This window comes from Rhamphochromis sp. 'chilingali', assembly GCF_963969265.1.
Source record: "Rhamphochromis sp. 'chilingali' genome assembly, chromosome: 9".
In the NCBI taxonomy this organism is placed as follows: domain Eukaryota; kingdom Metazoa; phylum Chordata; class Actinopteri; order Cichliformes; family Cichlidae; genus Rhamphochromis; species Rhamphochromis sp. 'chilingali'.
In genome coordinates, this window is record NC_137936.1 from 14,648,861 (window position 1) to 14,676,611 (window position 27,751).

A 27,751-nucleotide genomic window follows, 5' to 3' on the forward strand; every position below is an offset into this window, starting at 1 on the left:
GCGGTGCATAACAAAAAAAGAAAAAAAGTAATGGCCATCTATTTGGGTCCTGAAGAAGGAGGGATAGCCTAAATCTCGTCGGAGTATCGTCGCTGTTATTGCGTTATTATCATTTTGGCACGTGCATTTGTCTGTTGAGTGATACCCAGTTGCGTGTTAACCGTTTCCCCCGCAGCTCGTTCGTTGCGCTCGGCTGCAGAACGGTTAATGGGCTGGCTGAACTTGGTGCCGCGTTTTAGGGTTAAAGCAGCCAAGCTAGCCACGCTAACGTTAGCTACTACCGCGGCTGCTGTGAGAGCCAACGTCTGGAAGGGCGTACGAGTTTAACGTTTTCTCCCCGAAGTCTCCACACGTTTCTGAGTTTAGTGCCGCGCGCTCGTCTTCTCTTTCTAAGCTAACCTGCCTCTCGTCAACATGGAGGGGACATACTTTGCAAGAGCATGAAGACGACGACTACGACGAACGACGACTAAAGAGGATTAAAAACAACTCGGTCTTGATGGGGAAAAGTTGAGCTGAGGTATGAAACTCGCACACACCGGAGGAATGTTAAGGTCGAGAGTTGAGTTGTTGTGATTTCAGTCGCTCGAGACTTTAGAAGAAACTGATTTAGCGCAGTTTCACTCTGTGGCTCTATCACGGTGTTTGTTCCCGCACTCAACGCTATATGATTACCCCTGAGTATGTACGTTGCTGTTGAAAATAGTTCAGCGTTACATAAACAAGAGTAACTGCAGGTCAGGTACTGTTGGAAAAGGCCCACTCAGTGACTTGCGTCTTGCACTTTTTTTTGCTTTTCTGTTAAACAGGATTAAGAACTTGGGATAAATTGAAGAAGGGTTTCACGTCTTACCTATTGTGCAAGGACATGCTAAAGCATCAGGTGAGACCTTTCTTTCTCTTTTGTTTTTTAAATCATACTTTGCAATGTGCAATAGTATATTGGTACACTAAGAAATTATGCAACTTTGTTCATACGCAAAATTTCCCATAGTGTCTAGATGTTTTTTTTTTAACATGGACCCGAGTGATTATAAGTTAATTACCCCATGACAAGTTAAATAAATTTTCAGTGAAAGCGTCAGTAGTTTTTAAATTTTGGAAAGTTACCTAAATCAGTCACAGTCCCAAAACTAAGGTGTGTTTATATGCAAAAGTGAATATCAGGGTTACTTAAAATTTATTGTTATATGTCCCCATAAAAACTTTTACAGAGTGAAAATATTAATATTAAATTGCTGCTTTCTTATTCACCTTTAATAACAAACTGATATCAGCTGACATTTTATTGGCTCAATAAGAACATGATAAGATACTGAGAAGCTGCAGTGACTTGATGTACTTGGTGTACAATTCAGCTTTCCTGTCACATAGCTTACAGCTATAGTGTTCCTGTGCTACTACTGTTATGTGAGCATGGGAGCAGAATCCCTTTCACTGTAACACAACACATACTGCTTTCTGCTTGGCTGGAATTATTTATACTACTACACCTTAAGCACTCACATTAATAGTAATGGGGAATGGAGCCATTTAAGAATAATGACACCATTAATTAACACAAGCCTCCTGTCTCTTTCAAGTCTGAAATTTTAACAACCTTCTGCTCACAGGTTGCCTACCACTGTTCTTCATTTAACTAACTTATGGGTCCAGGTAAAACTAATAGCAAGGGGTATATATACTGCTTATTTTCCCAGTGGGCTCACATTTATCCATTTTTGATGAAAAAATGGGAGATACACACTTGTTCACTTTATTACATACATATAGCTGTAAATTCTATTCCAGGCCAATACACCAGCTCTTAGACATTTACAAAATTTCAGTTTTTGTAAATTTTGTCTAAGGTGATGATTCTACTTTATTATGTTTATTATGATGCCAGGTCTCTCTTGGAAATGGGGCAGGGATAGCTCAGTAGGTAAAGTGGTCGCCCCATGATCGGAAGGTCGGCGGTTCGAATCCACTTAACGGCTACCCTGAGTTACCCCTGAGCAAGGTACCGTCCCTACACACTGCTCCCCGGGCGCCTGCTTAGTGGGCTGCCCACTGCTTCACTGAGTGAATGGGTCAAATGCAGAGAAAAACAAGTAATTTCCCCATGGGGATCAATAAAGTATCCATTATTATTATTATTAAATGAGTTTTTAATCTCAGTGAAAATTTAACCTGGATAAATAAAGGACTAATAAAATAATTATAGAAATCAGAGTGGATTTTATTTCCACAAAATGTATGACTTCAATAGTAAACCTAAAATAGAAACTGTCCGCCTTTTGATGTCAACAGAAACTCAGAAGGTTGTAAAATTAGTGTTTTTGGATTAGACTGGATTTCTATTGAGTCTCTAATAAAGCAGCCTGTTAATGTATCAGCGTACACAACTCACATTGTGAAATAAATGGTCTGTCTCTTTCCAGTGTCTTAACTAACATATTATTAATGATGTTCTGAATTCAAACAACTTGGAAATTTACTCAAGAACCGATATTATTTGGGTCAGGGCCTGAACTCAACCTAAATCAAGACAAACTAGGCTCGGTGACGTAAATCCTTTTTGTTGTAGGACTGAGCACAGACGGTTCGCGGGAAGCTACGAAAAGGGCCTGGTTTGTGTCATTATTTACAGTAACAGGTAGCAGGTTGTTTATGGAGGGGTATGCTGTGGTGATAGCACAACCCATTAGGTCTCCTACACACTGAAATACCCCAGCCCCCTCCTCTTTTTCATGACTAGGGTAATTGGTTGCTTCCTCTTACATGTGACCCTATAGAAAGAGAGAAGCTGCTGTGCTTTGCTGTGAAGACCCACTTATACGTACCTCTGCACATGCACGCTTTTTGACACTTATGTTCTGTTGCCTGTAAGACTAATGAAGTGTTAAGTTCTCACTAATGTCTTTGGGTCCTCTTTTACATCTTGTGGTTGATGCTTTCTAGGCCAGAAGCATCACACAGGTAACATGATGTATATGGAGCGCATCATGCTGAAATGAATTATTCCTGGAAAGCAAACTGTGTCATTGTTTTTAACTGGGGCAGTTTGCGTGTAGTGATTTGTTTGTTTGTTTGTTTTTTCCCTGTTTATTTTAGTATATAAATAGGTAAAGTACAAAATTTTAATGGCATTGTACATTTCTTCACCTTTCAAAATCTGACTTCTTTATAGAAATACAAACAGTGAATTCTTTAAGTTTATGTCTTTTAATAGGACTATTTCCTGAATGAGAGAGAGCAGTTTATGGTGGTTATATAACCTGACATGTCGGCTAAGTGTTTTTGCATCCACCTCACCCACATGTCTGTAGTGTGTCCGGTTCTGTCCAGTTGGATTTTCTGCGTGTGTGACTCCGTGTGCTAGAGAATGTGCATTTTTCTGTCAAATTCAACATAGACATAAACAAGACTTTTGGTGTGTGTTTGAGTGGGCCTCTCCTTGCCTCGTCTCTTTCCCCTCCAGAGTCCAGCAAGGGGCCCAGCATAAGGGGGGCAGCCTGCCGTCACTGCAGCTCTCTCTCTCTCTCTCTCTCTCTCTCTCTCTCTCTCGTTACTGGCCAGCAGAGGGGCCTGGGTGTTGGGGGAGCGTGAGGTGGGGAGGGGGTTACAGAGACCATAGGGCTGGACACGGGACATGGGACCCCCCACCCTTTCCAACCCCAGTTTAGCCCATCCTGTGTGGGGCACAGGTCACCTTGTCATGTGCTATTACTGCAGCTGTAACATGCTCCCTGCGATTGTAGGAAAAGAGCATGAGATAGTCCCATGGAGGCTGCAGGAGGAAGAATGAGAGAGAGGCAAAGTGAATAGACAGGACTGGACCAGTCTGCTCAGCCGGTTGTTTAGCTGCATTACAGACTCTGGTTGTCTGCTTTGTTGTTGTTGTTAGGTCTACGTTGTCCGTTTTCTTTTTCTTTTTTTTCTTTTTTTTTTTGGGGGGGGGGGGTTCTATTGTTTTCTCTACACAGTTTCCTGCATTTATTTATTCATTATTTTTCCTAACTTAAGAGTTTTTAACATATATATAATCACAATCTGAGATTATATATCACTAATCTCAGATTGTGTTATTTTCAGACCCACCTTCCTTGTTCCTTCAGTTTCCTTTTTTCATTGTGTGTCTCCCCCCCCCCCCCCCCCCCCAAAATGGTATTGTTGGCTTCACTCTATATACCTTTCTAAGCATGAGTCACAAGGCTGTGTATTTCCATTGTAGAACAGTCCTCTGTAGCCAGGGTCATTCCAGATCCAGTTTGTTTGATGTGTTAAGTACTCGTAGTGACCCAGCCTGAAGTATGCAGTAAAACTCATTGCCTATATTTTCTCCCTTTTCTCTCTAACTCCCTCAAAAACTCATCTTTGTCCCCCAACCCCCCCCCCCACCCCCCTTCGTTGGTTTCTCTTTAACTGTATGTTTTTTTTCCCTTTAAGAAAAACTTTTGGCAGAAGAGAACAATTTCAGATTCATTTGTGGGATTGCGTCATGTGATGTAGATGGAGCATGCACATTGGACTGTGGTGCAGGTCCTCCTCTAGTTTACACCCTCACACGCTCCATAGCAATCTCTCTCTTTCTTCCAGTACTGTTATAGGTCTGGATGTGATTCTGACTCTGACTCTTATGTGTTGGGATGTGGTCTGTAAGTTCATTGCTGACATTCTTGGGACGTGATGCCAGAGATTTTTATTTCCCGCTTTCCCCTCTCTCTTCTGTATATCTGGGTGCACTTAAAATGATCCCTTCTTGAAAACGCTGTCTGGGTCCTCCCTGTTACTTGCTTTGTTATATCCTGCCCTGTCCTCAATCACGGTTCATTTCAGCGTCCAGGCTCTAATGGCATCACTTAATTAGGTTTGTTAGATGGTGGGCATGGGTTGAGGGTGTGTTTTATAATCACTTGATATTGACTGAGATGAAAGTTAATCTAACATCTGGGCTGTGTTCCAAATCTTTTTCGCAGCTGAAGTGTTATTTATTTTTCTTCTGTAAGTAACAAGGGCACCTGACAATGAAAACCAATGACCACTCTCCTGTTTGGTAATCACATACTTGTGATGCAGCTGGAAATTCAATGGCAAGAAGAACAGAGGGAAAAAAGTTATCTTATGAGTGATTTTGGACTCTTGCCATGGTCCACATTGGCACTTATCCCTGTATGAATATTTCACAGCAGCTCACACTCCCTGTAGATCCAGTAAGTGTAGCAGAAACACACAGTTACAGATACCTAGAATCACACAGGGGTACACAAAGTGGTGCATTACTATATTAATAATCCTTCATGTTTATTGTGTTACTGCATGTCATATACTAGCTCTTAAGATGTCTGCTCTCTGTGTTCCTCAGATTAACACGATCTGTATTCAAGACATCATATTTGCATTGATTGACATCAAATGTCAACCTGTTAGAAGGTGTAGTTATAGAGGTGGTCATTTGGGACACAAGGATGTGTGTGGTGCAAACACTTTGCACTAATAAATGTGATGTGGTTGTTGCCATTTTCTGAAGAAATTATGCAGACTTTGGTGGGATATTCCTCCAAGTCCTCAGAGTTAAAATCCTGCCAGGTGTTCATTAATTAACATTTAATTAAATGATTTTCATGTGTTAAGGCAAATAAGGATACTCTGTTTTATTGCAAGATGTGATAAATTTTTTAAAATTAATTTATTTTATTTTTTTCGGGCACATTAATGCTAATTCAGACCAGACCACTCACAGTTCTAGACCATTTATCTTAAGAATTGATGAGCTGCTCAACTGCGAAGCATTAAGCATTTCGCAGACAATGCTGGTCTAACCTGGGACCAGTTATAGCATCAGTCTCTGGATTAGGGCTGTTCAATATAACGATATATATCGGATGACGATATAAAAACATCTATCGTTTCATTTTACGCTATCGTTTGTTTCGTGGTGTCGCAAAATAAACTGTTTACGGCAATATTTTTTCATCGTTTTGATGGTCACTGTAGTGGCTATATTAATTTCTTAAAGTTCTCGCTTTCTCTTATATTTAATATAACCACACTACAGACGGACAAGCGCCTGTTTTTATGGGTTGTCGTTAGCAACAACGATGGTAAAACCATCGCATGTCCGCTTGTTTATTTTCCACATAAACCTTTCACAATAAAGCTCAAGATCCTGTTGAGAATTTTCAAAAAAAAAGGAATCCCTTGAAAAAGTATGCAGAGTATTGACGGATGAGAAGCAAAAAAAGAGCCGTCAGGTGCTAAAAAATAAACCTTAGACTCAAACGTTAGAACAGGCTTTTCCCCGCAGCACGCTGTGTAATAAATACTCACAAAGAAAACGGCAGCCGTTACAACCTATGTCTAAAAATGTGTAGTTTCATGCATCGGTTAAAACACTCGACTCCAGGTACAAGACGCCCAGCTGGAAACACTTCACCTACCCGAGATTCACAGAATTTACAGAAAAGATTCAATTTTTTGTGATTTATATCGTTATCGGACGATAGATGTTTTATATCGGGATATGGGATTTTGGTCATATCGCACAGCCCTACTCTGGATTATGAGAAACATGTGTGTCATTTCAGCCATAACGTGAATAAATCAAAGGAGGAAAAGATGAGTCATTGCTCCACTGCATGTTAAGTAGCACTTGTTCTCCCTCAGCTGGTCTTTTGGGTTAAAAGACAGGGAACCTCCCTAGCCTCTCATCCAAAATTGGGGTAATGTCTTTATTTTGCAGCTTTCACCACCCAGTTAAAATGACATGCTAGAGTCAGTTTGTGGTACTGCCCATAATTACTGCGGCCCTCTTCTCTTGCTCATCCTCCACTGCCACTGTATGTCTGACCTCCGAGCTCCAGTCTTTCAGTACATTTTGCTTTTGCCTTTTTTTGTAATTTCATTTCATTTCAAGCAATTATTTCTAAAATGAGAGTTATTCAGTTGTGGAGAGAACAGTGCCAATGGTGCAAAAGAAGCTGCTTATAAGCTTTATAATCAATTTGTTTCTCGGTTTCTATCTCTGTATTAAGGAATTGATTAAAAGTTTTTGTTTTTCATATTTTGAATATTATTGGCTGTTGGATTGTTAGCAAAGACGTGAGGCCCTTGGGATATATATTTTTATGAATTTCTAGGACGTTTAATGATGAAGCAACATATAGTCAGATATATCAGTTAATAGCTGCCCTAGTTATCCTAACCGATCAGTAGAGAAACTTAGTCATCGGTGTGTGTATGCATACAACAACAGATACTAGCCAAATGAGCTCCTTGATTTTAAAATGAGAGTGAAGCAGGACCAGCAGAAATAAATCATACTCTAAATGTGATTCCAACACGAATAGCAAATTGCTTTTTCCCCCCTGATCCTTCTCAAGATGAGGGCCTGTCAAAGATGAGACATGTATTTATATTTAGCCAGTAGTTGAAGTGGCTTATGACTGTGTGTATTTTTAGTCAGCCTTTTAAATGACAAAAACAGGCTGTTTGCGTTGATCGCCGTCTTTGGGACAGTGCTGTGTGCCCGCTCCTCATAGTATTTATTTCTTCCTCATTTCCAAAACAGCAAGCAGGGTACAGTGGGCCATTGTGAGACACAGAGTCACATTGACAAAGAGGTCACCCCTCCTCTACTTGCTGTATATGTCTTTATCTCTTATTGCTCCAATACCCCCACATCTCCTTTCACTCTCTGGCCTGCTTCTCGTCTGCATCCTTCTTGTCCTACGAAACTCACTGCTCGCTTCTGTGGGATGGCATTTCCTCTTTATGAGTGCAAACAGCCATTCACAGGGAAATAGATGGGAACTCATCTAAATGATCCTTGTAGTTAGGTGTAACTGAAACATAAAGAAAGGGAAAAGATTTGTATCCTGTGATGTTCCCAACACCAAGATTAAACGAAGATTATGGAATCCAGCGGAAATTGTGCAACAACAAAACCGTTTGATGTTACACTGTTAAACCCATATTTTTGTACTTATGACTAAGTAGTGGTTTAGCAAAGGGCAAAGCTATGAATTTGTGCATGTACACTGCAACTATTGCTTTGGAGACAGACCACATTCAATAAACAACCCAGGCAGCATAAGAGATTCAAAGTATTTTAAATAAACCAGTGGAGGTGTCTAGATGAGCATGTCAGACTATAGTTTTCTTTTTCTTTTAGCTGAGGTAAACTTATCCCTGTTTGTACTAGTCATACGGCTGAGATGGGTGACCTTAATTGCCATCAGTACCACATAATTTCGCACAGAATATGTACAGCCTTCTGTGTCATTTACTGACTGTCCTTGTTTTACCTCCTCGTGTTCTTTTTATATTTAGAGCTTTTGCCACAAATATACAATACATTTCAAATTCATAGTAACTCCCTCTTTCTCAAGCCCTGCTTCATTTGATTTGCCAAGATGGCAGTCCTGATGCAAATCATAACATGAAATTATGTTGTCTTGTGCTTATTCTATGCACAATTGCTTAGCCTGTTCTTTAAAAGGGAGCGAATTGTAAGTAAACTTGTAGGAGGATAAAAGCAGCCTTAAAATTAAGATAAAATTAATCTATTTTTTTCCCCCTTAACATTTCTCCTTCTTTTCTGCCCTGGAAATTAAAAGAAAAGGATGAACATCAACTGCACCAGATCAAAAAAGAATAAAAATTGCTTCTATAAGATGGTAAACTGTGATGGAGGATGTAGCCAGCATGACATCACCCACTGGTTTGTGGACTCTAATGTTGAAGCCTAAGGCTGAGCACTGTGGCTCTTGCCTTGTGTTTTGAAACCAGACATCACAAGCAAGGGGATGATGTTGGGGTTTTTTGTTGTTGTTTGTTACATTTTTTTTTGTCTTTTTTCAGGCTAAATAGGACCATTATTTATAAAATGAAAAACAGCTTGTGTTCAGTAAAATTTGAAACAAATGATTATAACTATACACTCATTAGTATCATAAATCAAATGAGCATTTGGGTAATTTTTCTCAGATCTCTATTCAGTTGGCACTTTTGAAATGGCTTCATTGGCTTCATTGGCTGTGTCCATCGTTTATATACAGTAGGATAGTTTTTTTTCCTTCTTCCTGCTAAGATAACAGCAGAGGCAACACGGTGATGTTTTTGAATAACTCGTGCAGCCATGTCATGGTTGATTAGATGCACCTTGTATGGAAAAAAGGTAAAAGCATTGCTAGACCGCCCCCGTCTCCAAAAGCACAACACTCTGCTCTGTGCATAATAACAGTGAAACAAGTAACACATTGACTTTCAGTTTATTCTAGTTCTTATGAACCCTTCGTCTATTGCAAGATATTCCCACCTAGTAACAAAAACAAGTATGCTAGAAAACACGAAGTTAAAATATAAGGATTTGAAAAATCTGACTTGGTTCTTTTGCAGTGCAAACTGGGCCTTGAATCCATTGTCAACTGCACACCTGTAAAGTTGTGTATCTGCACCTTTCAAGGCTGTGATAGTATTGCTTTGAAAAAAAATTGTCCTCCAGAAGATGGACTTTGACGTGATCATTTTGCCATGATGACAAACAGACTTATTCTGAAGGGGAAAACAATACCATCTACGCTGTTGCAGCACGTAATTGTGAAAACCTACATCACCTACACTGCAAGGTGAATGGTCAGATAAAAAACTTTTAAACTTTACTGTTTAACACTTGAGAGTTTTAGTGTAAATATATCAGAAATGCTTGGTGTAATGACTGTTTGGTAGGAACAGATTCGATTACTCAGGCATTTGTCAGTAGCAGCAGCTACACAAAAAAGTCAGTATATTACATACCGTAATTGTTGGGCTATAAGCTGCTACTTTTTGCACAAGCTTTGAACCCTGCGGCTTTTAGTCAGGTGCGGCTTTTCTATGGATTGTCCATGATTTTTGTGATATCATAAGAGGATTTGTTTTGTTTGTTCCGCTGTTGTATGGCACTACGTTGCCTGGCGGAAGGGCATGTGATCAGACACACAGTATCGGGGTTCAAGAGTGGTATGTTGGTCACATGTCCGTCCGCCAGGCAACGTAGTGCCGTACGAAGTAGCGCGAAAAACAAACTTCAAAGTAGCGCTACGCGTTCAGTGGGAGGCGTGGATGATGAGCGGCGATAAACTTACGAAAAGCAAGTTATGCCCAACTCCACCAGTGGATTCTGACAGCGTGGAAAAGTGTGAAAACATCCACGATCACCAACGGATTTCGAAGGGCTGGACTGCTGCATGATGGAGAGGAGGACACCGCCACGGCCCTTCTGAGGGTGTTCAACTCTGACACTGACAACGAGGATTTCTTTGGTTTTGAAAGTGACAACGAAGGAGAGAAGCGGAGAGTGGATGACGAAGCCATCCTGAGCCTGTTCGTTTCCGACACTGGAGAAGAGGACTTTGGTGGTTTTAGTGCGCAGGAAGAAGAGAAAGATGGTGGTGAATGACTGACTTTTCTTCTTGTTAAAGCTGTGTCACTGCACCTGAGCCTAAAAGGTAGGCCGAATCTATTTTTCTGGTGTGCTGTAGGTTATTGTTATGTACTACATTTGTTACTCATTTATGAAGCACAGTACATGTTTCGCACTTGTAATTACCGGTACTTGTACATATACCTAAAAAGTTATGCAAATATTTACCCATAACTTGTTTTTCAAAATATTAATAAAAGTGTGTCGTTTGTGTCTCCAAACAGCCATCTCTTTCCTGACAATTCGCTTTGTGCATATTCTCTTACATATGATAAGTCAACATTGAAACACCTGCGGCTTTTAGTCAGGTGCAGCTAATGTATGTACAAAACAGGATTTTCCCCTGATTTTAGCTTGTGCGGCTAATATTCGGGTGCGCTTTGTAGTCCAGAAAATACGGTATGTAATTTTGAATTTGTTGTTTAGGGTATGAGGTCTGATAGCATTAATAGTTTTTCTCATATGTTATGGGAAAATGATTTAATATACTTTAATATAATTTAATTGAGGTTAATAAGGCTAGTACATACATGATACTCTGCACCAGGGCCCATTAAAGTCATCAAAAAGTAACCTGGAGATTTTTTGTTGTTGTTGTCAACTACACACAACTTTAACACCAAGATTTTCTTTGGGTTACTGCAGCCCAATGACAGTTTGAACTAATGCAGCGTCTTTATATTCTTCAATTATGAGGAAAATGTGATATTTGGACTGTTGCTGAAAATAACTTGAAACCATCTTGCAGTGGTTCAAATGATTTTTCCTTCATAAACTTGAATCAGCTAGTGCAGATGCTCACTTATTTGCTGTTCAGAAAAGCATTTATTCTAATAATGCTACAATAAGATCATATCAGGAGATTTAAGTAATTCAGAAATTTATACGGTCTAATCTAGAAAACCACACATCGATCCTGCAGCTGTGGGATGACCTGCTTAATGAAGAAGAAAGAAATCTGCAGTGTCTGAAAGTGCATTTTAAGAGTTGTGTGCGATTTAGCAATAATGGGATAGAGTAGGAGGAGCTGAGCTCCTGCACAGCTCTCAGCTCCACTGAGCTGCTGCCTGGTTTAACCCTACCTTTGAGTTAAATTACCATAGATTGTTTTGTTTTGTATAAATCTGTTACACTCACTGTTTGGTAAGATATAATGTGTCAGGAAACAAAGATGGGTGCACATCAACCCATTTTTCGTTTATCAATACCTAGCAGACAATTTTATTTTCAGTTGTTTCAGCGAGAAGATCCCATTACTTACTGCCGTGTGGGGGAAATTACAGTTCAATTTAAAGTTCAATCATTCGTTTTATTATGAAAATAATATTTTGCGTTGAGGCAAAGAAGAAAATCTGAGTCAGCAAAAATCGGTATCAGCAGTTTATAACTCCAAGAAAAAAAAAAATCACTTAAGAAAACTGAAATCACTTTCTCTTTTGTTATATTTTATTGGCTTGAAATCTATCACAGGTTCTCCAGTAGTCATTTGGGAGTTGCTCCAAAATCAAGTCAGTCTCTGTAGACTACCATCATAAAATGAAAAAAGACAAAAACAGTGTGATAACAGGCTGCTAGGGAATCGGTTTTAGATGGCTGATTTCCACCGTCATAACAACGGTAGTGTGGTCGTTTTGACTAATAAGTGTCCCGACTAGAGCAGTGTGATATGACCAAAAATATTTATCATGATATACATTTGAAAATTTGCGATAACGATATAACTGACGATATAATTGACACTAGACAAAATACTTTACAACTCCACAACTTTATTAGTGCAAAAAACCCCATCAATGTATTTTCACTTAAACAAGCAGCTGTTTTTTTTATGTGCATTAAAGTCATATAAAAATTTAACAGTGCAAATGCAAATTCCTTGCTGACAGTTTAACCAAAAGGCATTTCCAGTGGAAACTGGCCGACATATCCTCAGCATAACCATGTATAATATCCACAAAACTTAAAAAGAGGTATTACACACACAACACGGTAATATTATGTTGAAGCACAGTACGTATCACTCCACGAGGCGCCTGCCTAATATAGCCGTAATGCTCCAACAATCCATCAAGCGGTGCGGGTTCGTAGCTTAGCAAAGTCGCACTAAAACACTTGACAGATATTCGAGCACCATGTACCACATAAAATCGTTTCGAGGTCAGTAAACACAACCAGAATTCATACATAAGGCACACGGGATTATGAGGGGCACTGTCAATTTTCAGAAAAATTAAAGGATTGATTTTAAGTGTGCCATATTTTCCAAACAACACGGTAATAACGACGGCCTGCTAGCATGCGCTACCAAAAATAGTGCTTTGTTGTGTATCTGACGGATGAAAGCTAAACCAGTTCCACACCACTGAAGTTGCAGCATTTTTACAAACCAATTATGGTTCATCTGTTTCATTTAACGATCCACTATCGCTCTTCTCATTCTGCGTCGCCGACATGTGCGTATGTAAACTAAGGCACTGGGCATGCGCATTTTACCCATATTCTGTCGCAATATGTCATTTTCCTATCGTTGCCCAAAATTACACTGGTATTACCGTGAACGGTATGATATAGCCCAGCCCTAGTCCTGACACATGCAACGTTCTTCCCTTCTCTAGATAAAGTTGCTGAACTGTACCTCACAACCATGTTTGTGCTGTTGCTACCTTTTGGAGCATTAATAATGGACTTAGGTACCACATTTTATGTCTTGCTGTGTATACATATAATGTAGGACAAGCACATTCTAGCCTTTGTATTATTCTTCTACTTGGGACTAGAAGAATGAAGTATGCCTGTGCATTTCACCTGTTCAGTTTGTGGGTACAACTTGCTAAACGAGTTAGCACTTCGTTCTGATGTTTAAATATTGTAATTTCTGGCTCTCAAGAATATTGAGGAAACCAAAAGGTTAACTTTACAGCCTTTCACAAAAAAATGGTTAATGTCATTGTACAGAGTTATATCTTGCAATGTCCATAATGTCTTCTTTTACCCTTTGCCTCAACTCTGTAAGCAAATCAGTGTTATACTTTATACCACTGTAACACACAGTGTAGTATACTATTTTGCATGATTACCACAGTGACAGATTTGATTGATGGCAAGCGGCATACACACAATATGTATATCATTCAAGAGTGAGACGTTCAGTAGAAGCCCGAAGCTACAAAACTTGCCGCCTGGCTTTGCGTGCCCAATACTGGAATGACTACAGATCTGGTCTAATAACCTGATGCATTATTTAGAGCTCTCTCAATTCTACTGTGCATTTAGTGTAATGGCCTGTCAAGCCTGAATGCAATCACAGAAGGCTGACTTCAGTGATCATTTGATGATATAGTGAAGCAAATGGGCATTTTGGTTCACAGTGAGTAATGAGTGTGAATGTGTACTGGGAGTAGTTTTCCTGTGTTCAGTAGAACTTGTTTTATGTTTTGTGTGTGTGTTTTTGTTTTTTCTGTAAAGGTCTTTTCTCATTTATACTGGTCATAATTGTGTAATATTACATGACAGCACTCACAGCTTTGTGGTTCTTATACTAGACCCGTGAAAAGGATTATTATAAATTTTAATCAGCCATAGCATTGCTTTTTTCTGCTGAATCATGGAGTATTCTTGGTTTTTGATAATGTATCACGTTTCCAAATACCAGCAGGACTTCTAAAGGCTTTTTTTTTTTATGACTGTATGTGAGAAAGATCAGCACCACGAGACCCCCCCAGGGACATTGCATTGCCTGGATGTGATTTCTTTGTTTAGGAGTTAGTCCTTCCATCTACTGGCACTGCAAAACTACCAGAGGATATAACTTTTATAACACATACCTATGAGAATTTTAGGGGCAAAGATTGCAACAACATAAGGTTAACCCAGGTGGTATATGCATCTGTGGATTTGTTTGGTTTGCTTTGGAAACAGCCTCTTCAAATGTGTTTTGGGTCATTCTGGTGTTTGCAAACAAAATCCGGAATCCTGGCCAGCAAGGGTAATGCTCATTATTTTGGATACATGGAGCCCCAGTGCTTGAAATGTAAAACCTATGTTCATTTATATTTTCATCATCTGGATATCAAGCATAGCCATGTAATAAATAACCTGGGGGCACTGTCACATAGACATGAATTTTGTTAATGTTTGGTCATATGATTGATGATTAGCGCAGCTTTATAGGCCAACAGTCTCTGAAGGACCTTTGAGACAACTTGTTTACTTTGCACTCAGAAAGAAAGGGATGTGAGAAAGGGGAGGTGGGAAAAGAAACACAAGCTATGCACTGAGACGACAGAGAACAACAAGAGTTTAGGCACACCCTGCCTAGTCTGTCACTATAGACTAGTTGGAATAACAAAACAGGGTCGCCACAGTATTCGTAGAAGCTTTTTCACAGCCAGTATTGTGTGATGGTAAATACTCTCCAGCTTTCACACAAAACTACTCCATTTTAGTCTAGGTATAACTATTTTCTTATGTAGGATGCGAAACATTGCTCAGTTTTCTTTATATCACCTCGCTGGGGCTCACTGTTTCAGAAGCGAGGCTGAAAAGTCTGAAAAGTTGTCTGTTGTCTGCCTGTGGTCTGTTGTTTATCAGACGTTTGTGTGACCATCTGCTGAATTGGCTAAACAAATATTTGTTGACAAGTCTTACTGTACCATAGCACATATTCCTGGTTAAGGCATGTGGTCTCTGTTGAAGCTACTGTAGACACTTGATGCATGCAAAGAACAAGGGCAATGACTAGACCCTCTGTTTTATTCTGCTTTTGACCTTTTGTTGTAATGAAGACTAAACGTCCTTAATGAAATTGGACCAGGAGTTAGACCTTCATTTAACAAAACACCATTAATATTCACAGTTGAACTAACAGAAAAGCAACAAAAGTCGCTGAGACTTTTGGGCTGAATATTGTTTCTTAATTACCTGTGAATGATGAAGGACTCCGTCAAACTTTTTTATTATTCAGGTATGTCAGTGGCTGTTTTTCTTTTCTTTTCTTTAGGGTTTTTTTTTTTTGTTTGTTTGTTTTTTTAAGGAAGAGGGTTACTGGTTTACTTACCCTCCCTTTCCTTCACACACTTTAATCATTTTATCTCACTTTAACTGTAGAGTGCACGCAAAAAAAGAAATAAGAAAGAAGCTTTGTGAAAAAGACAGTCATCGGTTGTTCATGAGGATTCTAGCCTTGTGGTGACATGTAGTTTTTTCTTCTCCTCAGAGTCAAATTACAGAGATTCAGCATTTTGAAGTTTAACAAGTTTTTTTTGTTGGTTTTTTTATATTCAATTCATATGTCTTCATTTTTTCTCCTTGGACAAAAACATAGAATTAATTTTCCCTGCAGAGAGTAGGATGAGGTGTTGCAGTCCTAAAAAAAAAGGGCCAAAGATTAAATTTAAAAAAACAAAGTGTTTCACTTTTTACAATCAAATAATTGAGAGACAATTAAAAATCTGACAGTGGAACTTTATTTTTATTATCTGTGTTCTCAAATATGTAGTGTTGTGCGTCAGTGTAAAAAATTAAATTAAATTATTAAGTAATATAAACATAATCAAATATCAAATCAAATATAATCAAAGTTTATCTATGCACATAAATGATGGAATTTAAAGCCATGCAGAAATTACAAGTTGAAAGCAATGCAAGAATTAAAGAATAAAAGTGCACAAAATGTAAAAGCAGATTCTGTATCTGAAATTCAACAGTCCCTTTAAACTGCTACATCTTTAGCTGACTTTTGAAGAAATTCACTCATTGGGCAGATCTTACAGATCCAGGTAGAGAATTCAACAGATCAGGTGCCTCAGCCTGAATAGCTGCACCACCCCGGGTCCTTAGCTGGTTGTTGGGCAAGCGTGTCGATTTTTCTTTTCTTTCTTTTCTTTTTTTTCTTGTGTGTGTGTGTGTGTTAATTGTTGCATACAGTTTCTACAGTGTTGTTTACTGTGTCTTTTTGTTTCCCCTTTTCCTCCTTTGATTTCATCTCTCTTTTTAGTGATGGAGCCCACGGTTGTGAGTACGTCCACTGTGGCCGCTGATGAGTTCGATAGGAATGTGCCACGAATCTGTGGTGTTTGTGGCGACAAAGCCACTGGCTTCCACTTCAACGCCATGACCTGTGAGGGCTGCAAGGGCTTTTTCAGGTACAAAAATTGATGGTTTTAATTTTCGCCTGTGCAGATATAACGTTTGTGTGGCCAGCAGAAAAAAAAAGCTCAAAATGATTGGAAAATATTGCATAAGTTACTGACACATGTACACACAAGTTGCATATATAATGGCTACTCAGATGCTTATATTATGATATATACAGTGGGGCAAAAAAGTATTTAGTCAGCCACCGATTGTGCAAGTTCCCCCACCTAAAATGATGACAGAGGTCAGTAATTTGCACCAGAGGTACACTTCAACTGTGAGAGACAGAATGTGAAAAAAAATCCATGAATCCACATGGTAGGATTTGTAAAGAATTTATTCGTAAATCAGGGTGGAAAATAAGTATTTGGTCAATAACAAAAATACAACTCAATACTTTGTAACATAACCTTTGTTGGCAATAACAGAGGTCAAACGTTTACTATAGGTCTTTACCAGGTTTGCACACACAGTAGCTGGTATTTTGGCCCATTCCTCCATGCAGATCTTCTCGAGAGCAGTGATGTTTTGGGGCTGTCGCCGAGCAACACGGACTTTCAACTCCCGCCACAGATTTTCTATGGGGTTGAGGTCTGGAGACTGGCTAGGCCACTCCAGGACTTTCAAATGCTTCTTACGGAGCCACTCCTTTGTTGCCCGGGCGGTGTGTTTTGGATCATTGTCATGTTGGAAGACCCAGCCTCGTTTCATCTTCAAAGTTCTCACTGATGGAAGGAGGTTTTGGCTCAAAATCTCACGATACATGGCCCCATTCATTCTGTCCTTAACACGGATCAGTCGTCCTGTCCCCTTGGCAGAAAAACAGCCCCATAGCATGATGTTTCCACCCCCATGCTTCACAGTAGGTATGGTGTTCTTGGGATGCAACTCAGTATTCTTCTTCCTCCAAACACGACGAGTTGAGTTTATACCAAAAAGTTCTACTTTGGTTTCATCTGACCACATGACATTCTCCCAATCCTCTGCTGTATCATCCATGTGCTCTCTGGCAAACTTCAGACGGGCCTGGACATGCACTGGCTTCAGCAGCGGAACACTGCGGGATTTGATTCCCTGCCGTTGTAGTGTGTTACTGATGGTGACCTTTGTTACTTTGGTCCCAGCTCTCTGCAGGTCATTCACCAGGTCCCCCCGTGTGGTTCTGGGATCTTTGCTCACCTTTTTCATGATCATTTTGACCCCACGGGATGAGATCTTGCGTGGAGCCCCAGATCGAGGGAGATTATCAGTGGTCTTGTATGTCTTCCATTTTCTGATGATTGCTCCCACAGTTGATTTTTTCACACCAAGCTGCTTGCCTATTGTAGATTCACTCTTCCCAGTCTGGTGCAGGTCTACAATACTTTTCCTGGTGTCCTTCGAAAGCTCTTTGGTCTTGGCCATGGCGGAGTTTGGAGTCTGACTGTTTGAGGCTGTGGACAGGTGTCTTTTATACAGATGATGAGTTCAAACAGGTGCCATTCATACAGGTAACGAGTGGGGGACAGAAAAGCTTCTTACAGAAGACGTTACAGGTCTGTGAGAGCCAGAGATTTTCCTTGTTTGAGGTGACCAAATACTTATTTTCCACCCTAATTTACGAATAAATTCTTTACAAATCCTACCATGTGAATTCATGGATTTTTTTTTCACATCCTGTCTCTCACAGTTGAAGTGTACCTCTGGTGCAAATTACTGACCTCTGTCATCATTTTAAGTGGGGGAACTTGCACAATCGGTGGCTGACTAAATACTTTTTTGCCCCACTGTATATATTATGATATAAAGTATAGTCGCTGCCCACAGCTTCTCACACACACACACACCAGCTGACAGCATTCGTGTCCACACTAATGCTGGGCAGCAGGCCGAGAATACAAACGAGCCCATTCCTGTATTTAATGTCTTGGCTACTCCTTGCTCATTGATACAGACATGAGTTTCCAATTTCTCCAAAGACGAAACTGGAGCAAGTCATGATTTTGTGCCAGGCTTGTGTGTGTGTGTGTGTGTGTGTGTTTGATGTGTCCGTGCAGTTCCGCCTGTTTCTCTCAGCAGTGTTGATATATATAACGGGAGGGGAGGGGGAAAAAAAGACGGATGTTTAATAATCTCCTTCCTCGGCTCGCTGATAGCCCTTGTTTGAACTTTCACGAAGCACGTGTTTTTGCTCACATCTGTGTATACATTTTCATACATAAATGTCCATTACCGAGTAAATCATTGTGCCTTGCATCACCGTTTGGCAGGACAAATTTTTGTCCCGTAGATTGCCTTTGACTTACTTTTAGTCAGTCTCAGACTTGAAGGTCAAAAATATTTATCTGGGTCTGATGGCCTAGATAAAGTATGTTGAGCAAGCAATAGTCAGTTTATGTTGTTGATTTTCTAAGAAGTCAGTAATAAAAAGCACGTGAGGCTACCAGGTGGAGGAGGTCGTTGACGGTGTGTAACTAGACACAGTATATACAGAACTTTTACTTTTACTTTTAATTCAGAAATAAAATATAAAATGTTTAATATAAAATCTAAAATTTCTTGCACTCATTTATACACTAAATGGCCATTTTATTAGGCATGCCTATAAAATCTAATGCAGTCAAGTGCAACAACTCTGCCATCCAGAGGTTATATTAGATTTTCTCGACAGGGTCATAAAAATTGTAAGGATTTTTTTTCTTAAATGACCTGTACAGTAGCATTACAGCTGATAATAACTAATAACAAGAAAGAGTATGGATTTGTGAAGCCTTGGAGAAAAAAGATGAACAGAAATACTAACTGCAGTTACTTTCTATGTTAATGTCCCAAAAAGCTATTTATTTATTTATTTATTTATCTATCTGCAGTTAAAGCAGAGACGCTTAAACACCACAGTCAATATGTCTTAATAGGCAGATATGAAGTATGTGGACTGAGGTGATTGCTCAAGAATAATCAATGTATCGAGGCAGGAATTCATTTTTTCCCCATTTGATGTTTTTTTTGTTTGTTTGTTTGTTGTTAATTAATTGTTATGTTATTCTAAAAGCTTAATACTTCTTCTGTTATCAAGTTGAAAACTGATATTCCCAGCACCCTTTGATTATAATCCGAGGAACCTTTCTCTCAGGGAAATGATAAGAAGTCAACAAAGATCTTTGAATTTGCAGATTCTCACTTGACTGACAGGAAATCGTATTGCACGTGCCCCCTCTGCACTAAAGAGTAGCAGCACCTGTGACCCCCGTAGTGGTCATGGGTATATTCCGCCATGTATGTTTAATATTATGTTGTGAAAGAAACAGACCACCGATGCTGTTCTTAACAGTGTTGTAAATCATTTATTGTTTCAGTAGCCCCAGCATCAGTGTTCTAACCTGGCAAAATGACAGATGTCAGTTTTTTCCCAACATCCAGTTACCACAACCTGTGCTGCTGTAATTTATTTATGAAGCTTCTCCATTTTGTTTTTGTTGGAGATGATTCTGCTGTCTTCTAGTGTTATTATTCAGGTCATTACATTTAATCAATCTGCCCTTCCACCTTCTTAAATACAGCTGTTTTTAAATTGCACAAAGACGGTAACCTGTTTAGTCAGCATTTTTATTATTCGGTATCTTTTATTTATTTATGTAAAAGACGGGGGAAAAGTACAGAATTTCTTGATGTCTTGTAATTCTCTCAAAATAATTTGTCAAAAGGTTTCCACATTGCCTTAGCAGTTGAATTCAGCCAAACACTTTTAAGGTTCTTCTTCTCTTTCTCTTTAAAAATAAATAAATAAATGTTGTATTAATTTAATTCTTTGATTTTTATTTTTGTGCGCTAACAGACTTCATTATGTTTGTATTTTAATATACTGTGTAATGTGTACAATATATTTAGGCGCAGTATGAAGCGCAAGGCCACCTTCACATGTCCCTTTAACGGCAGTTGCACCATCACCAAGGACAACAGGCGCCACTGCCAGGCATGCCGCCTCAAACGGTGTGTGGACATTGGCATGATGAAAGAGTGTAAGTATGACAGGTCACCCATTTGTCTTCAGTTACTGGCCCAACCCGCATATGTAGGTGGATTCAATTTGGGTTCAGATTGCAGTTCTAATAAACCAGGTTATTAATTATTGAAGTCAAATCATTTCTATTTAAATGGCACATAAAACAAAAAAACAACAAAAGTTGACCTAAAATGCTTTCCAATTGAGCTATTAACATTTTAAAAAGATACATAGAAAGCATAAAAGCCACAAAAAGAAACAAAATAATTAAGATTAAAAGCATAAATTACAATAATTATATAAATAAATAAATAAATAAAACTTCTCTTATTAAAAAACAATCAGTTTTTTTCTTCTTTCTTGAAATAACTGCATAGCACATGGGCTTGAAAATGAAGCCACAAGCCTTTGTTCCCTGGATGCCGGACCTCACACCAATCCAGGATATAATGTTGGAATCCCGGACCGCCCAAGACCGACTTCCTACTTTGAAAAATGTACACATTGTGTACAGATTTGTGTGTTAGATACATTAAAGCATTCTTGTTTCTTTTTATTGAATTCACAGTAAAATGTACACATGTGGTGTTTGCTACCATGGGGGCTTGCTGTCCTGCTTGTAACCATTATGTAATGTTTGGTCTGAGGTCAAGTATCTCTGGGTCTTTGCTCCTTTAGTGTTTACATATTTCATTTGAACTAACAGTTCCTCCTCACATTGTGTACAGTAAGTATACTCCATGTGAAGTTTAAACACCTAATGTACCGTCTAGCCAGGGTTCTTCTTTCCACACACTGCTGTTTGTTTTTATAGTCTGTAAATAGCAGATATGTGTTTTCTTCTCTTCTGCTAATATCCGGATATTGTCCAAGTCTCTCCCTGCCAACCAAATGTCCCACTCCCTCCTCCAATAAAAAAAAAAGTTGCTTGTAGCAGCAACAACACTTCACTTTATTGCATGTGAACAGGAGCCAGTGTCGTTGCTGTTGCTGTTAAAAGTGAAAAAACAAAACAAAACCAGCAGCATGTTGTTGAGAGCCAGTTTTCTCTCTGCCTCTCTCTCTGTTTCTGTGAGCTAATTCAGTGGCTTGAACAACAAGGAGCGGACAGAACAAAGACAATGCATTCAGTTGTTCAGTGCAGCAGGGGTCTCCATATGGACCCATCCCCAGCCTTTCTCTTCCTCCAGAGAACAACAGACACCCTTTACCCAGCACAACATTGACATAGCTGTCAACACAATGTAGCACACAAATCCAGACTGAAAAGCTTTAAAAGTGGTGTACCTTAGAACTTCTGTTACTATAACTTTTTATACATTTCTTCATTTTTCCCAGTTTAACCCCAGATATTTCCTATTCTTTCTTTGCATTAATGTTGTCTTTGTATATGTGTATGAGCTTAACTGTCATGCAAAGAATTTATTTGTGCACTTTTCTTCTCTTTTGCTGACAATTCTCACACTTTCTCTCGATCTTCCCTATCCAGTCATTCTGACAGATGAGGAAGTGCAGAGGAAGAAGGACCTGATTCAGCGGAGGAAGGATGAGGAGGCACAGCGCGAAGCGGAGAAAGAGGCACGGCGACCCAGACTCACCGAAGAACAGAGTCAGATCATTGCCACGCTGGTGGAGGCTCACCATAAAACATATGACGACTCCTATTCTGACTTCGGCCAATTTAGGGTTTGTGTCTTCATCAAATTAACATCATCCAGTCAAACATAGTTCACCTTATTTTACCATAATGGTTTTAAATTGATTATTGATTAATGAAACCCTAACCCAGTTTACATAAAAGTTTGGATTATTTTACAGCAGAAAAATAGCGTACTTTTAGATCAAATGCTTGTCTATTTTTTAATTTTTGCTGCGTGAAACCTTTACATGTGCCCTTTTCTCCTGTCTAGCCCCCTGTGCGTGAGGGCCCAGTGACACGAAGCGCTAGCAGAGCTGCCTCTCTCCACTCCCTGTCTGATGCCTCCTCTGATTCTTTCAGTCACTCTCCAGGTAAAATTCACATTCTGTGAAGACTTCGCTGGCAATCAAGTGAAAGCAGTGTCTTTCCAAAAACGAGAAAAAGGCTACAATTATAAGATATTAAAGCAGAAATTACTAATGGCTTGCAGTCAGAAAACACCCTTTTTTCCCCTCTTTCTGGTAGACATGTTTTGGGAAAATTACTAAGAGTGAACACCTGACTTGGAAAAGGATTTCATTTTCCAGTTCAGTTATTTTCACGTTAACTTATATAATCTGCTTTACTGGGAATTCAGTGGAAATCGTGTGAATTACCTGCACTCCTCAGACACCTGGCTTCTCAGTTCATTACTGCATATGTCAGTAATGGTGTGAGCACAGCAAGGGTCATGTGCCTTAGCACCGGCACACAGCAGAGACGGATAGCTCAAAACAACCACAGCAAGCTCTGAAGCTTCCTATGTTCTCGGAGTTGCACTCAGAGGATATTCAGCGCACTTCCTGTTAGCTTAAAGTCGTAAAGCTTCACCAACAAGCCCTCTCTGTTTTCACAACTGCTTTATCTCTGAGTGCATATTCACACTGAAATGGTGTGAAATTGTTGCATGCCGTCATGTGACCACTTTACTCTTCTTGCTTCATGTTTGATCTCTTTCTTTTCCCCCCCCTCTCTCTGCTCTCTGTGTTATGATCACTGCAGAGTCAGTTGACACCAAAATGACTTTCAACAACCTGCTGATGATGTACCAGGATCAGGGCAGCAGTCCTGACTCCAGTGAAGAAGAAGGCTCCAGCTTTTCTATGCTGCCCCATCTGGCTGACCTGGTCTCCTATAGTATTCAGAAGGTCATCGGCTTTGCCAAGATGATTCCCGGTTTCAGGTACATGCGTGCACTCTGACTGATGTCAGTCAAAAGAATCAAGAGTGTTTTCTGATTAACCTGACTCCAAGGCCTTTAGTGCAGCCAAAAAATGTTCTTAGTAATTATAAAACGATGTTAAAATGTCAAGAAAGGCTAATTAAATTAGAATAATTACTAAATAACATTACAATAATTGACATCTGACCAATTTTGTTTTTAGGTTGCTGATTTTTTTTTTCATTTATTCATCTGTGTGTCTCATGGCAGACAGTAAAGTCACTGACAGGAAGAAAAGAGATTTTAAAATGTTCTTGATTTTTTTTTAGCAGTTTGGTATCCTTCACATTCCAAACTGTATGTGAAGCAGTTTCGTCACATACCAAACAATAACAATAATAATATTTATATTTATAACGAGGTGCAATAATAATTAATGTGCAATAATAACAGTGTGCAATACACATACACTTATTCTTCTTTTTTATACTAAGTTAATATACTGTGTTGTGTTGTTTGTTGCGTTGTGATGTGTCATATTGTGTCGTGTTGTGTTATATGTAGTGCCGACGTAGGACAGTTTTCCAATTTCATTGTACTACTGTACTATGCATGACTGTGCAATGACAATAAAGAGTTATCTTATCTATCTTATCTTAGGTGTGCGTCCGTGTGTGTGGCTCTCATTAGAATAGTAAAGCATATGCAGCTCTAGAAAAATCGAATCCTTTATTTGAGCCATTTGTATGTATTAATGCTATTTCTTAAATTTGTAAACTCAGTAACGTATTGTATTATTTAAATAGTTTAGTCTGTTACTGTCTTCGAGGAACTGTAACCCACATAATTTCCTTAGGGATTAATATATATTCTGATTCTGATTGCTTAAATGTGCTTTTGCGATCTCTCTTTACGTATTCTTTATTTGCTTGTATCAGTGACACTTTACCTAAATTGGTGTTGAGGACTTTGTACTTGTTTTTTTTCTGCCTGATTTGTTGTTGTGGCATAGTGATGGCTTTGGGCCAAAGGCCATAGATTACACAGATTGCGTACTGTACTCTGTCTGCTTACTTGAGTAAACGAAATCCAGTTTCACAAAAACAATTTTAAAAGAATTTTATTACAGTGGAAATGATTTTCTTATGACTATGAGTGAAACCTCTTTGAGGAGTAGCAAGCACAGTATCGAGGACAAGCCTATATCTAAGCTTATCAGTTTCTTTTATCTATGCTGGCATGTTTTTTTTTCTGGCAGTTCTCATTGCAAAACAGTAATGTCAAACACATAGCAGAGGAGCTTTTACACAGCTGAGTCACATGCAGGCAGGCATATTTTCTTTTCTACTCTTTTCTACTTGTTTGGACTAAGATAGTAAAACGGTTGTTGAACCTGAAAACCTGTGTAGGTGTGCTATTATGATCAGGAATCAGTAAGGGAGTCATTATAGAGTCAGATCTATGAGCAATCTTCATTTTCATGTACATTTTAAAACAATTATTTTCATGTTTCCATAACTACGGATTTTCAGTCATGATATCAGCATAGAGTTAATGAATAGTTATTTATTTATAAAATAATTAACAAAACCAAAACAGATGATTTGTGAGATGCACACAAAGTTAACAGATTGTGATAGTTTGGGGTTGTTGTTTTTTTTTGGTGGTTTCTACAGTAATCTGTACAGGATCAGAGGGACCTTTTAATAAAGACACATATCACTAAGTCATGTCTTACTCCATTGACACAGATTGAACTAGTTGCCTTCTACAAGGGTACTACTTCAAAACTATACAGAAAAATATTTGGAGAGGGATAGAACAGCAAAATGGCAATCTGTCTTTAATGGGGCAGCCATTTGAACCTTGAAAGGTGCTTTACTGATTACTGAAGTTCACACATGGGTGCCAAACATTTTCAAGAATGTGCTAGACTGTGCAACAAAAAGGAAACCAAAATTGAAAAGGCAAATTTCACTTCACTTTTTTTAAATTAGTAAAAGTCTGAGCTAATAAAACTGCTAAATTTGCCAACTTATCTACCTATATACTATATATGTTACCTATGGATGCTGCCCCCTTCTGCAGTCCTGTAAATAGCAAATGTATTTTCATGATTTCTTCAGTCCCTAGTGCAGAATAGATAAATAACTTATTGATTATACCATCCTTAGTATTAATTCCTGGATCTCCTTTCATACCAGGTTATGTTGGGCACCTCCAGGAAAAACTGATTTATCTTATTTTATTTTTTTCTTTCTAAACACATAGAATAAATTACATGTCTACAAAAACAAATTTAGAATGGCTGACCAGGGTCCCACCTTCCACACTTGAAACTCTCTCCTTGTGTTTACGTTGACAAATCCACAGTGTTTCGTGGGGTCAAGGCTGAAACGAGTCAGGGCCCGTATTTCCTGGAAGTTGTCATTCCTCTGTTTCCTTCTGTAGAGAGCTGACTGCAGAGGACCAGATTGCTCTGCTCAAGTCCAGTGCCATTGAGGTGATCATGCTGCGTTCAAATCAAAGCTTCAACCTGGAAGACATGTCCTGGAGCTGTGGTGGACCTGACTTTAAATATCAGATCAGTGACGTCACCAAAGGTCAGTCCAAACATCAGTCTAAATGCTGCCATGTTTACTGCTGTAAGGACAAAAGAAAGACAGTGTTGAGATCTGCCTACTGGTGTTTTATGAATTTTAGTTGGGGTTTTCTTTGTTATATATAATTGTGTGTCTTCTCATTTGCATGCAAAATTTAGCTTTGCTGTTTCTTATTAGTCTGTACAACGAGCCTAATTCAACTTTGGTAATTAGGCAATTGTGCGAGCCAGAAATTGCCGGGTTTTAGTGTAAACAAAGCTGAGAATGAAAATGAAGTCTTAACAAGAATTGGTTATATTTCTTTGATCGCCTATTTTCACTGAAATGAGTTGTAGGTTACACATTTTAATGGCATGGTTCTCTTCTGCAGCGGGACACACTCTGGAGCTGTTGGAGCCGCTGGTAAAGTTCCAGGTGGGACTGAAGAAGCTCAACCTGCAAGAGGAGGAGCACGTGCTGCTGATGGCCATCTGTCTGCTTTCTCCAGGTAGTGTAGGTGTGGAGAAAGGACTGTAGAAGGAATGATTTGAGTATAGAGGTGTATCCTTCTTGCAACAGAAAATATTTGAAACATTGTTGCCAACTTTGCTATTATTTGTGCATATGTCCACTTGATTATATAAAAGTGACAAGCAGCACAAAGCTTTTAAACGAATTATGACTGGATCCTCTGCTTGTTCTTCAGTATGCTAGTTCACAATAAACACAAATGATATAATCCTTTCTGACAGTTAGATTTCAAAAGCTATTTTCTGTTCCCTAACATCAAACCACTGAGTCTCTTCCCCCCTCCCTCATTGCAGACCGCCCAGGTGTGCAGGATCATGCACGGATCGAAGCCCTGCAAGACCGACTGTCGGAGACTCTGCAAGCCTACATCAGGCTTCACCACCCGGGAGGGAGGCTGCTCTACGCCAAGATGATCCAAAAGCTGGCCGACCTGCGAAGTCTTAACGAGGAGCACTCCAAACAGTACCGCTCACTGTCCTTTCAGCCGGAGCACAGCATGCAGCTCACTCCACTGGTGCTGGAGGTGTTTGGCAGTGAAGTCTCCTAGAAGCAATCTCCGAACCTCAGTTGGTCGGGGAGGAAGCTGGCGGCAAGACCCCAGTAGGTAGAGAAAAACAGAGAGAGGGGAGCTGAGAATGTCCTGGTTGGACTAGATGCAGGTGTGGTGTATGAAGCAAATGAAAAAGAGAAAGTAAATTGTGTGTGTGCGTGTCTGCGTGTCTGCGCACGTGAGTGCGAGTGCGACTGCATGTGTGTGTGGATTCCCATATAAAGAAGTCTGTCTTGGTGTAGAGGCCAAGATTGTGCAGGAGAGCAAGCAGATATGAAGAGATAGAGTAAACAAGGGAATTTCAGATAGTACAAATTAAACTATACATATGACTTCTGGCTATATACAGTGTTTTTGTCTGTATTTAAATCAACAAACAGCTGCTTCAAATGCCTGGACATTACCTGTGTGTACCTGTGGTGCACACACCAACACAACAAGCATACTCAGTTATTCATTTAGCCATTCAGTTGAGCTACCTCTTGGTTTTACTGGGGTTGTTTTTATATTTACATCACCAATGTGAAACTTTTACTCAGAACAATTTAGATACAGTACGCATTACATTTCAGTTTACCAGTGCAAACGCAGTGCCTGCACATTACTTTGAATTTTTTGATGATTTTCAGAAATCATGTATTTTTATGTGTTTGTTTGTTTTGGGGTTTTTTGTTTTTTAATCTG

General features: G+C 39.3%; 1 protein-coding gene across 2 annotated transcripts; it reads left to right on the forward strand.

The window, feature by feature from the left end:
• LOC308402410 (vitamin D3 receptor B) lies at nucleotides 1-27,601 on the forward strand. Of its 2 annotated transcripts, XM_080891229.1 has the most exons (11): nucleotides 1-520; nucleotides 810-883; nucleotides 1,889-2,002; nucleotides 16,443-16,590; nucleotides 20,450-20,580; nucleotides 22,054-22,250; nucleotides 22,475-22,574; nucleotides 23,245-23,425; nucleotides 25,856-26,007; nucleotides 26,378-26,494; nucleotides 26,811-27,601. In XM_080891229.1, exons 4-11 carry the CDS (start codon nucleotides 16,445-16,447, stop codon nucleotides 27,062-27,064), a joined length of 1,278 nt encoding a protein of 425 aa, XP_080747355.1. In that variant the 5' UTR covers nucleotides 1-520; nucleotides 810-883; nucleotides 1,889-2,002; nucleotides 16,443-16,444; the 3' UTR covers nucleotides 27,065-27,601. The 2 variants fall into 2 exon arrangements, with proteins under 2 accessions (XP_080747355.1, XP_080747354.1); XM_080891228.1 differs by lacking the exon at nucleotides 1,889-2,002 and having other exon boundaries at nucleotides 2-520.
• Nucleotides 27,602-27,751: the final 150 nt, after the last annotated feature.

What these genes read in the sequence shown, in the direction of transcription:
- LOC308402410 (XM_080891229.1), top strand. Translation starts at nt 16,445, where the DNA reads ATGGAGCCCACGGTTGTGAGTACGTCCACTGTGGCCGCTGATGAGTTC. An exon ending in CTGACTTCGGCCAATTTAGG is followed by an intron (nt 22,251 to 22,474) that starts GTTTGTGTCTTC and finishes TCTCCTGTCTAG; the next exon opens with CCCCCTGTGCGTGAGGGCCC. An exon ending in GATCAGTGACGTCACCAAAG is followed by an intron (nt 26,008 to 26,377) that starts GTCAGTCCAAAC and finishes TCTCTTCTGCAG; the next exon opens with CGGGACACACTCTGGAGCTG.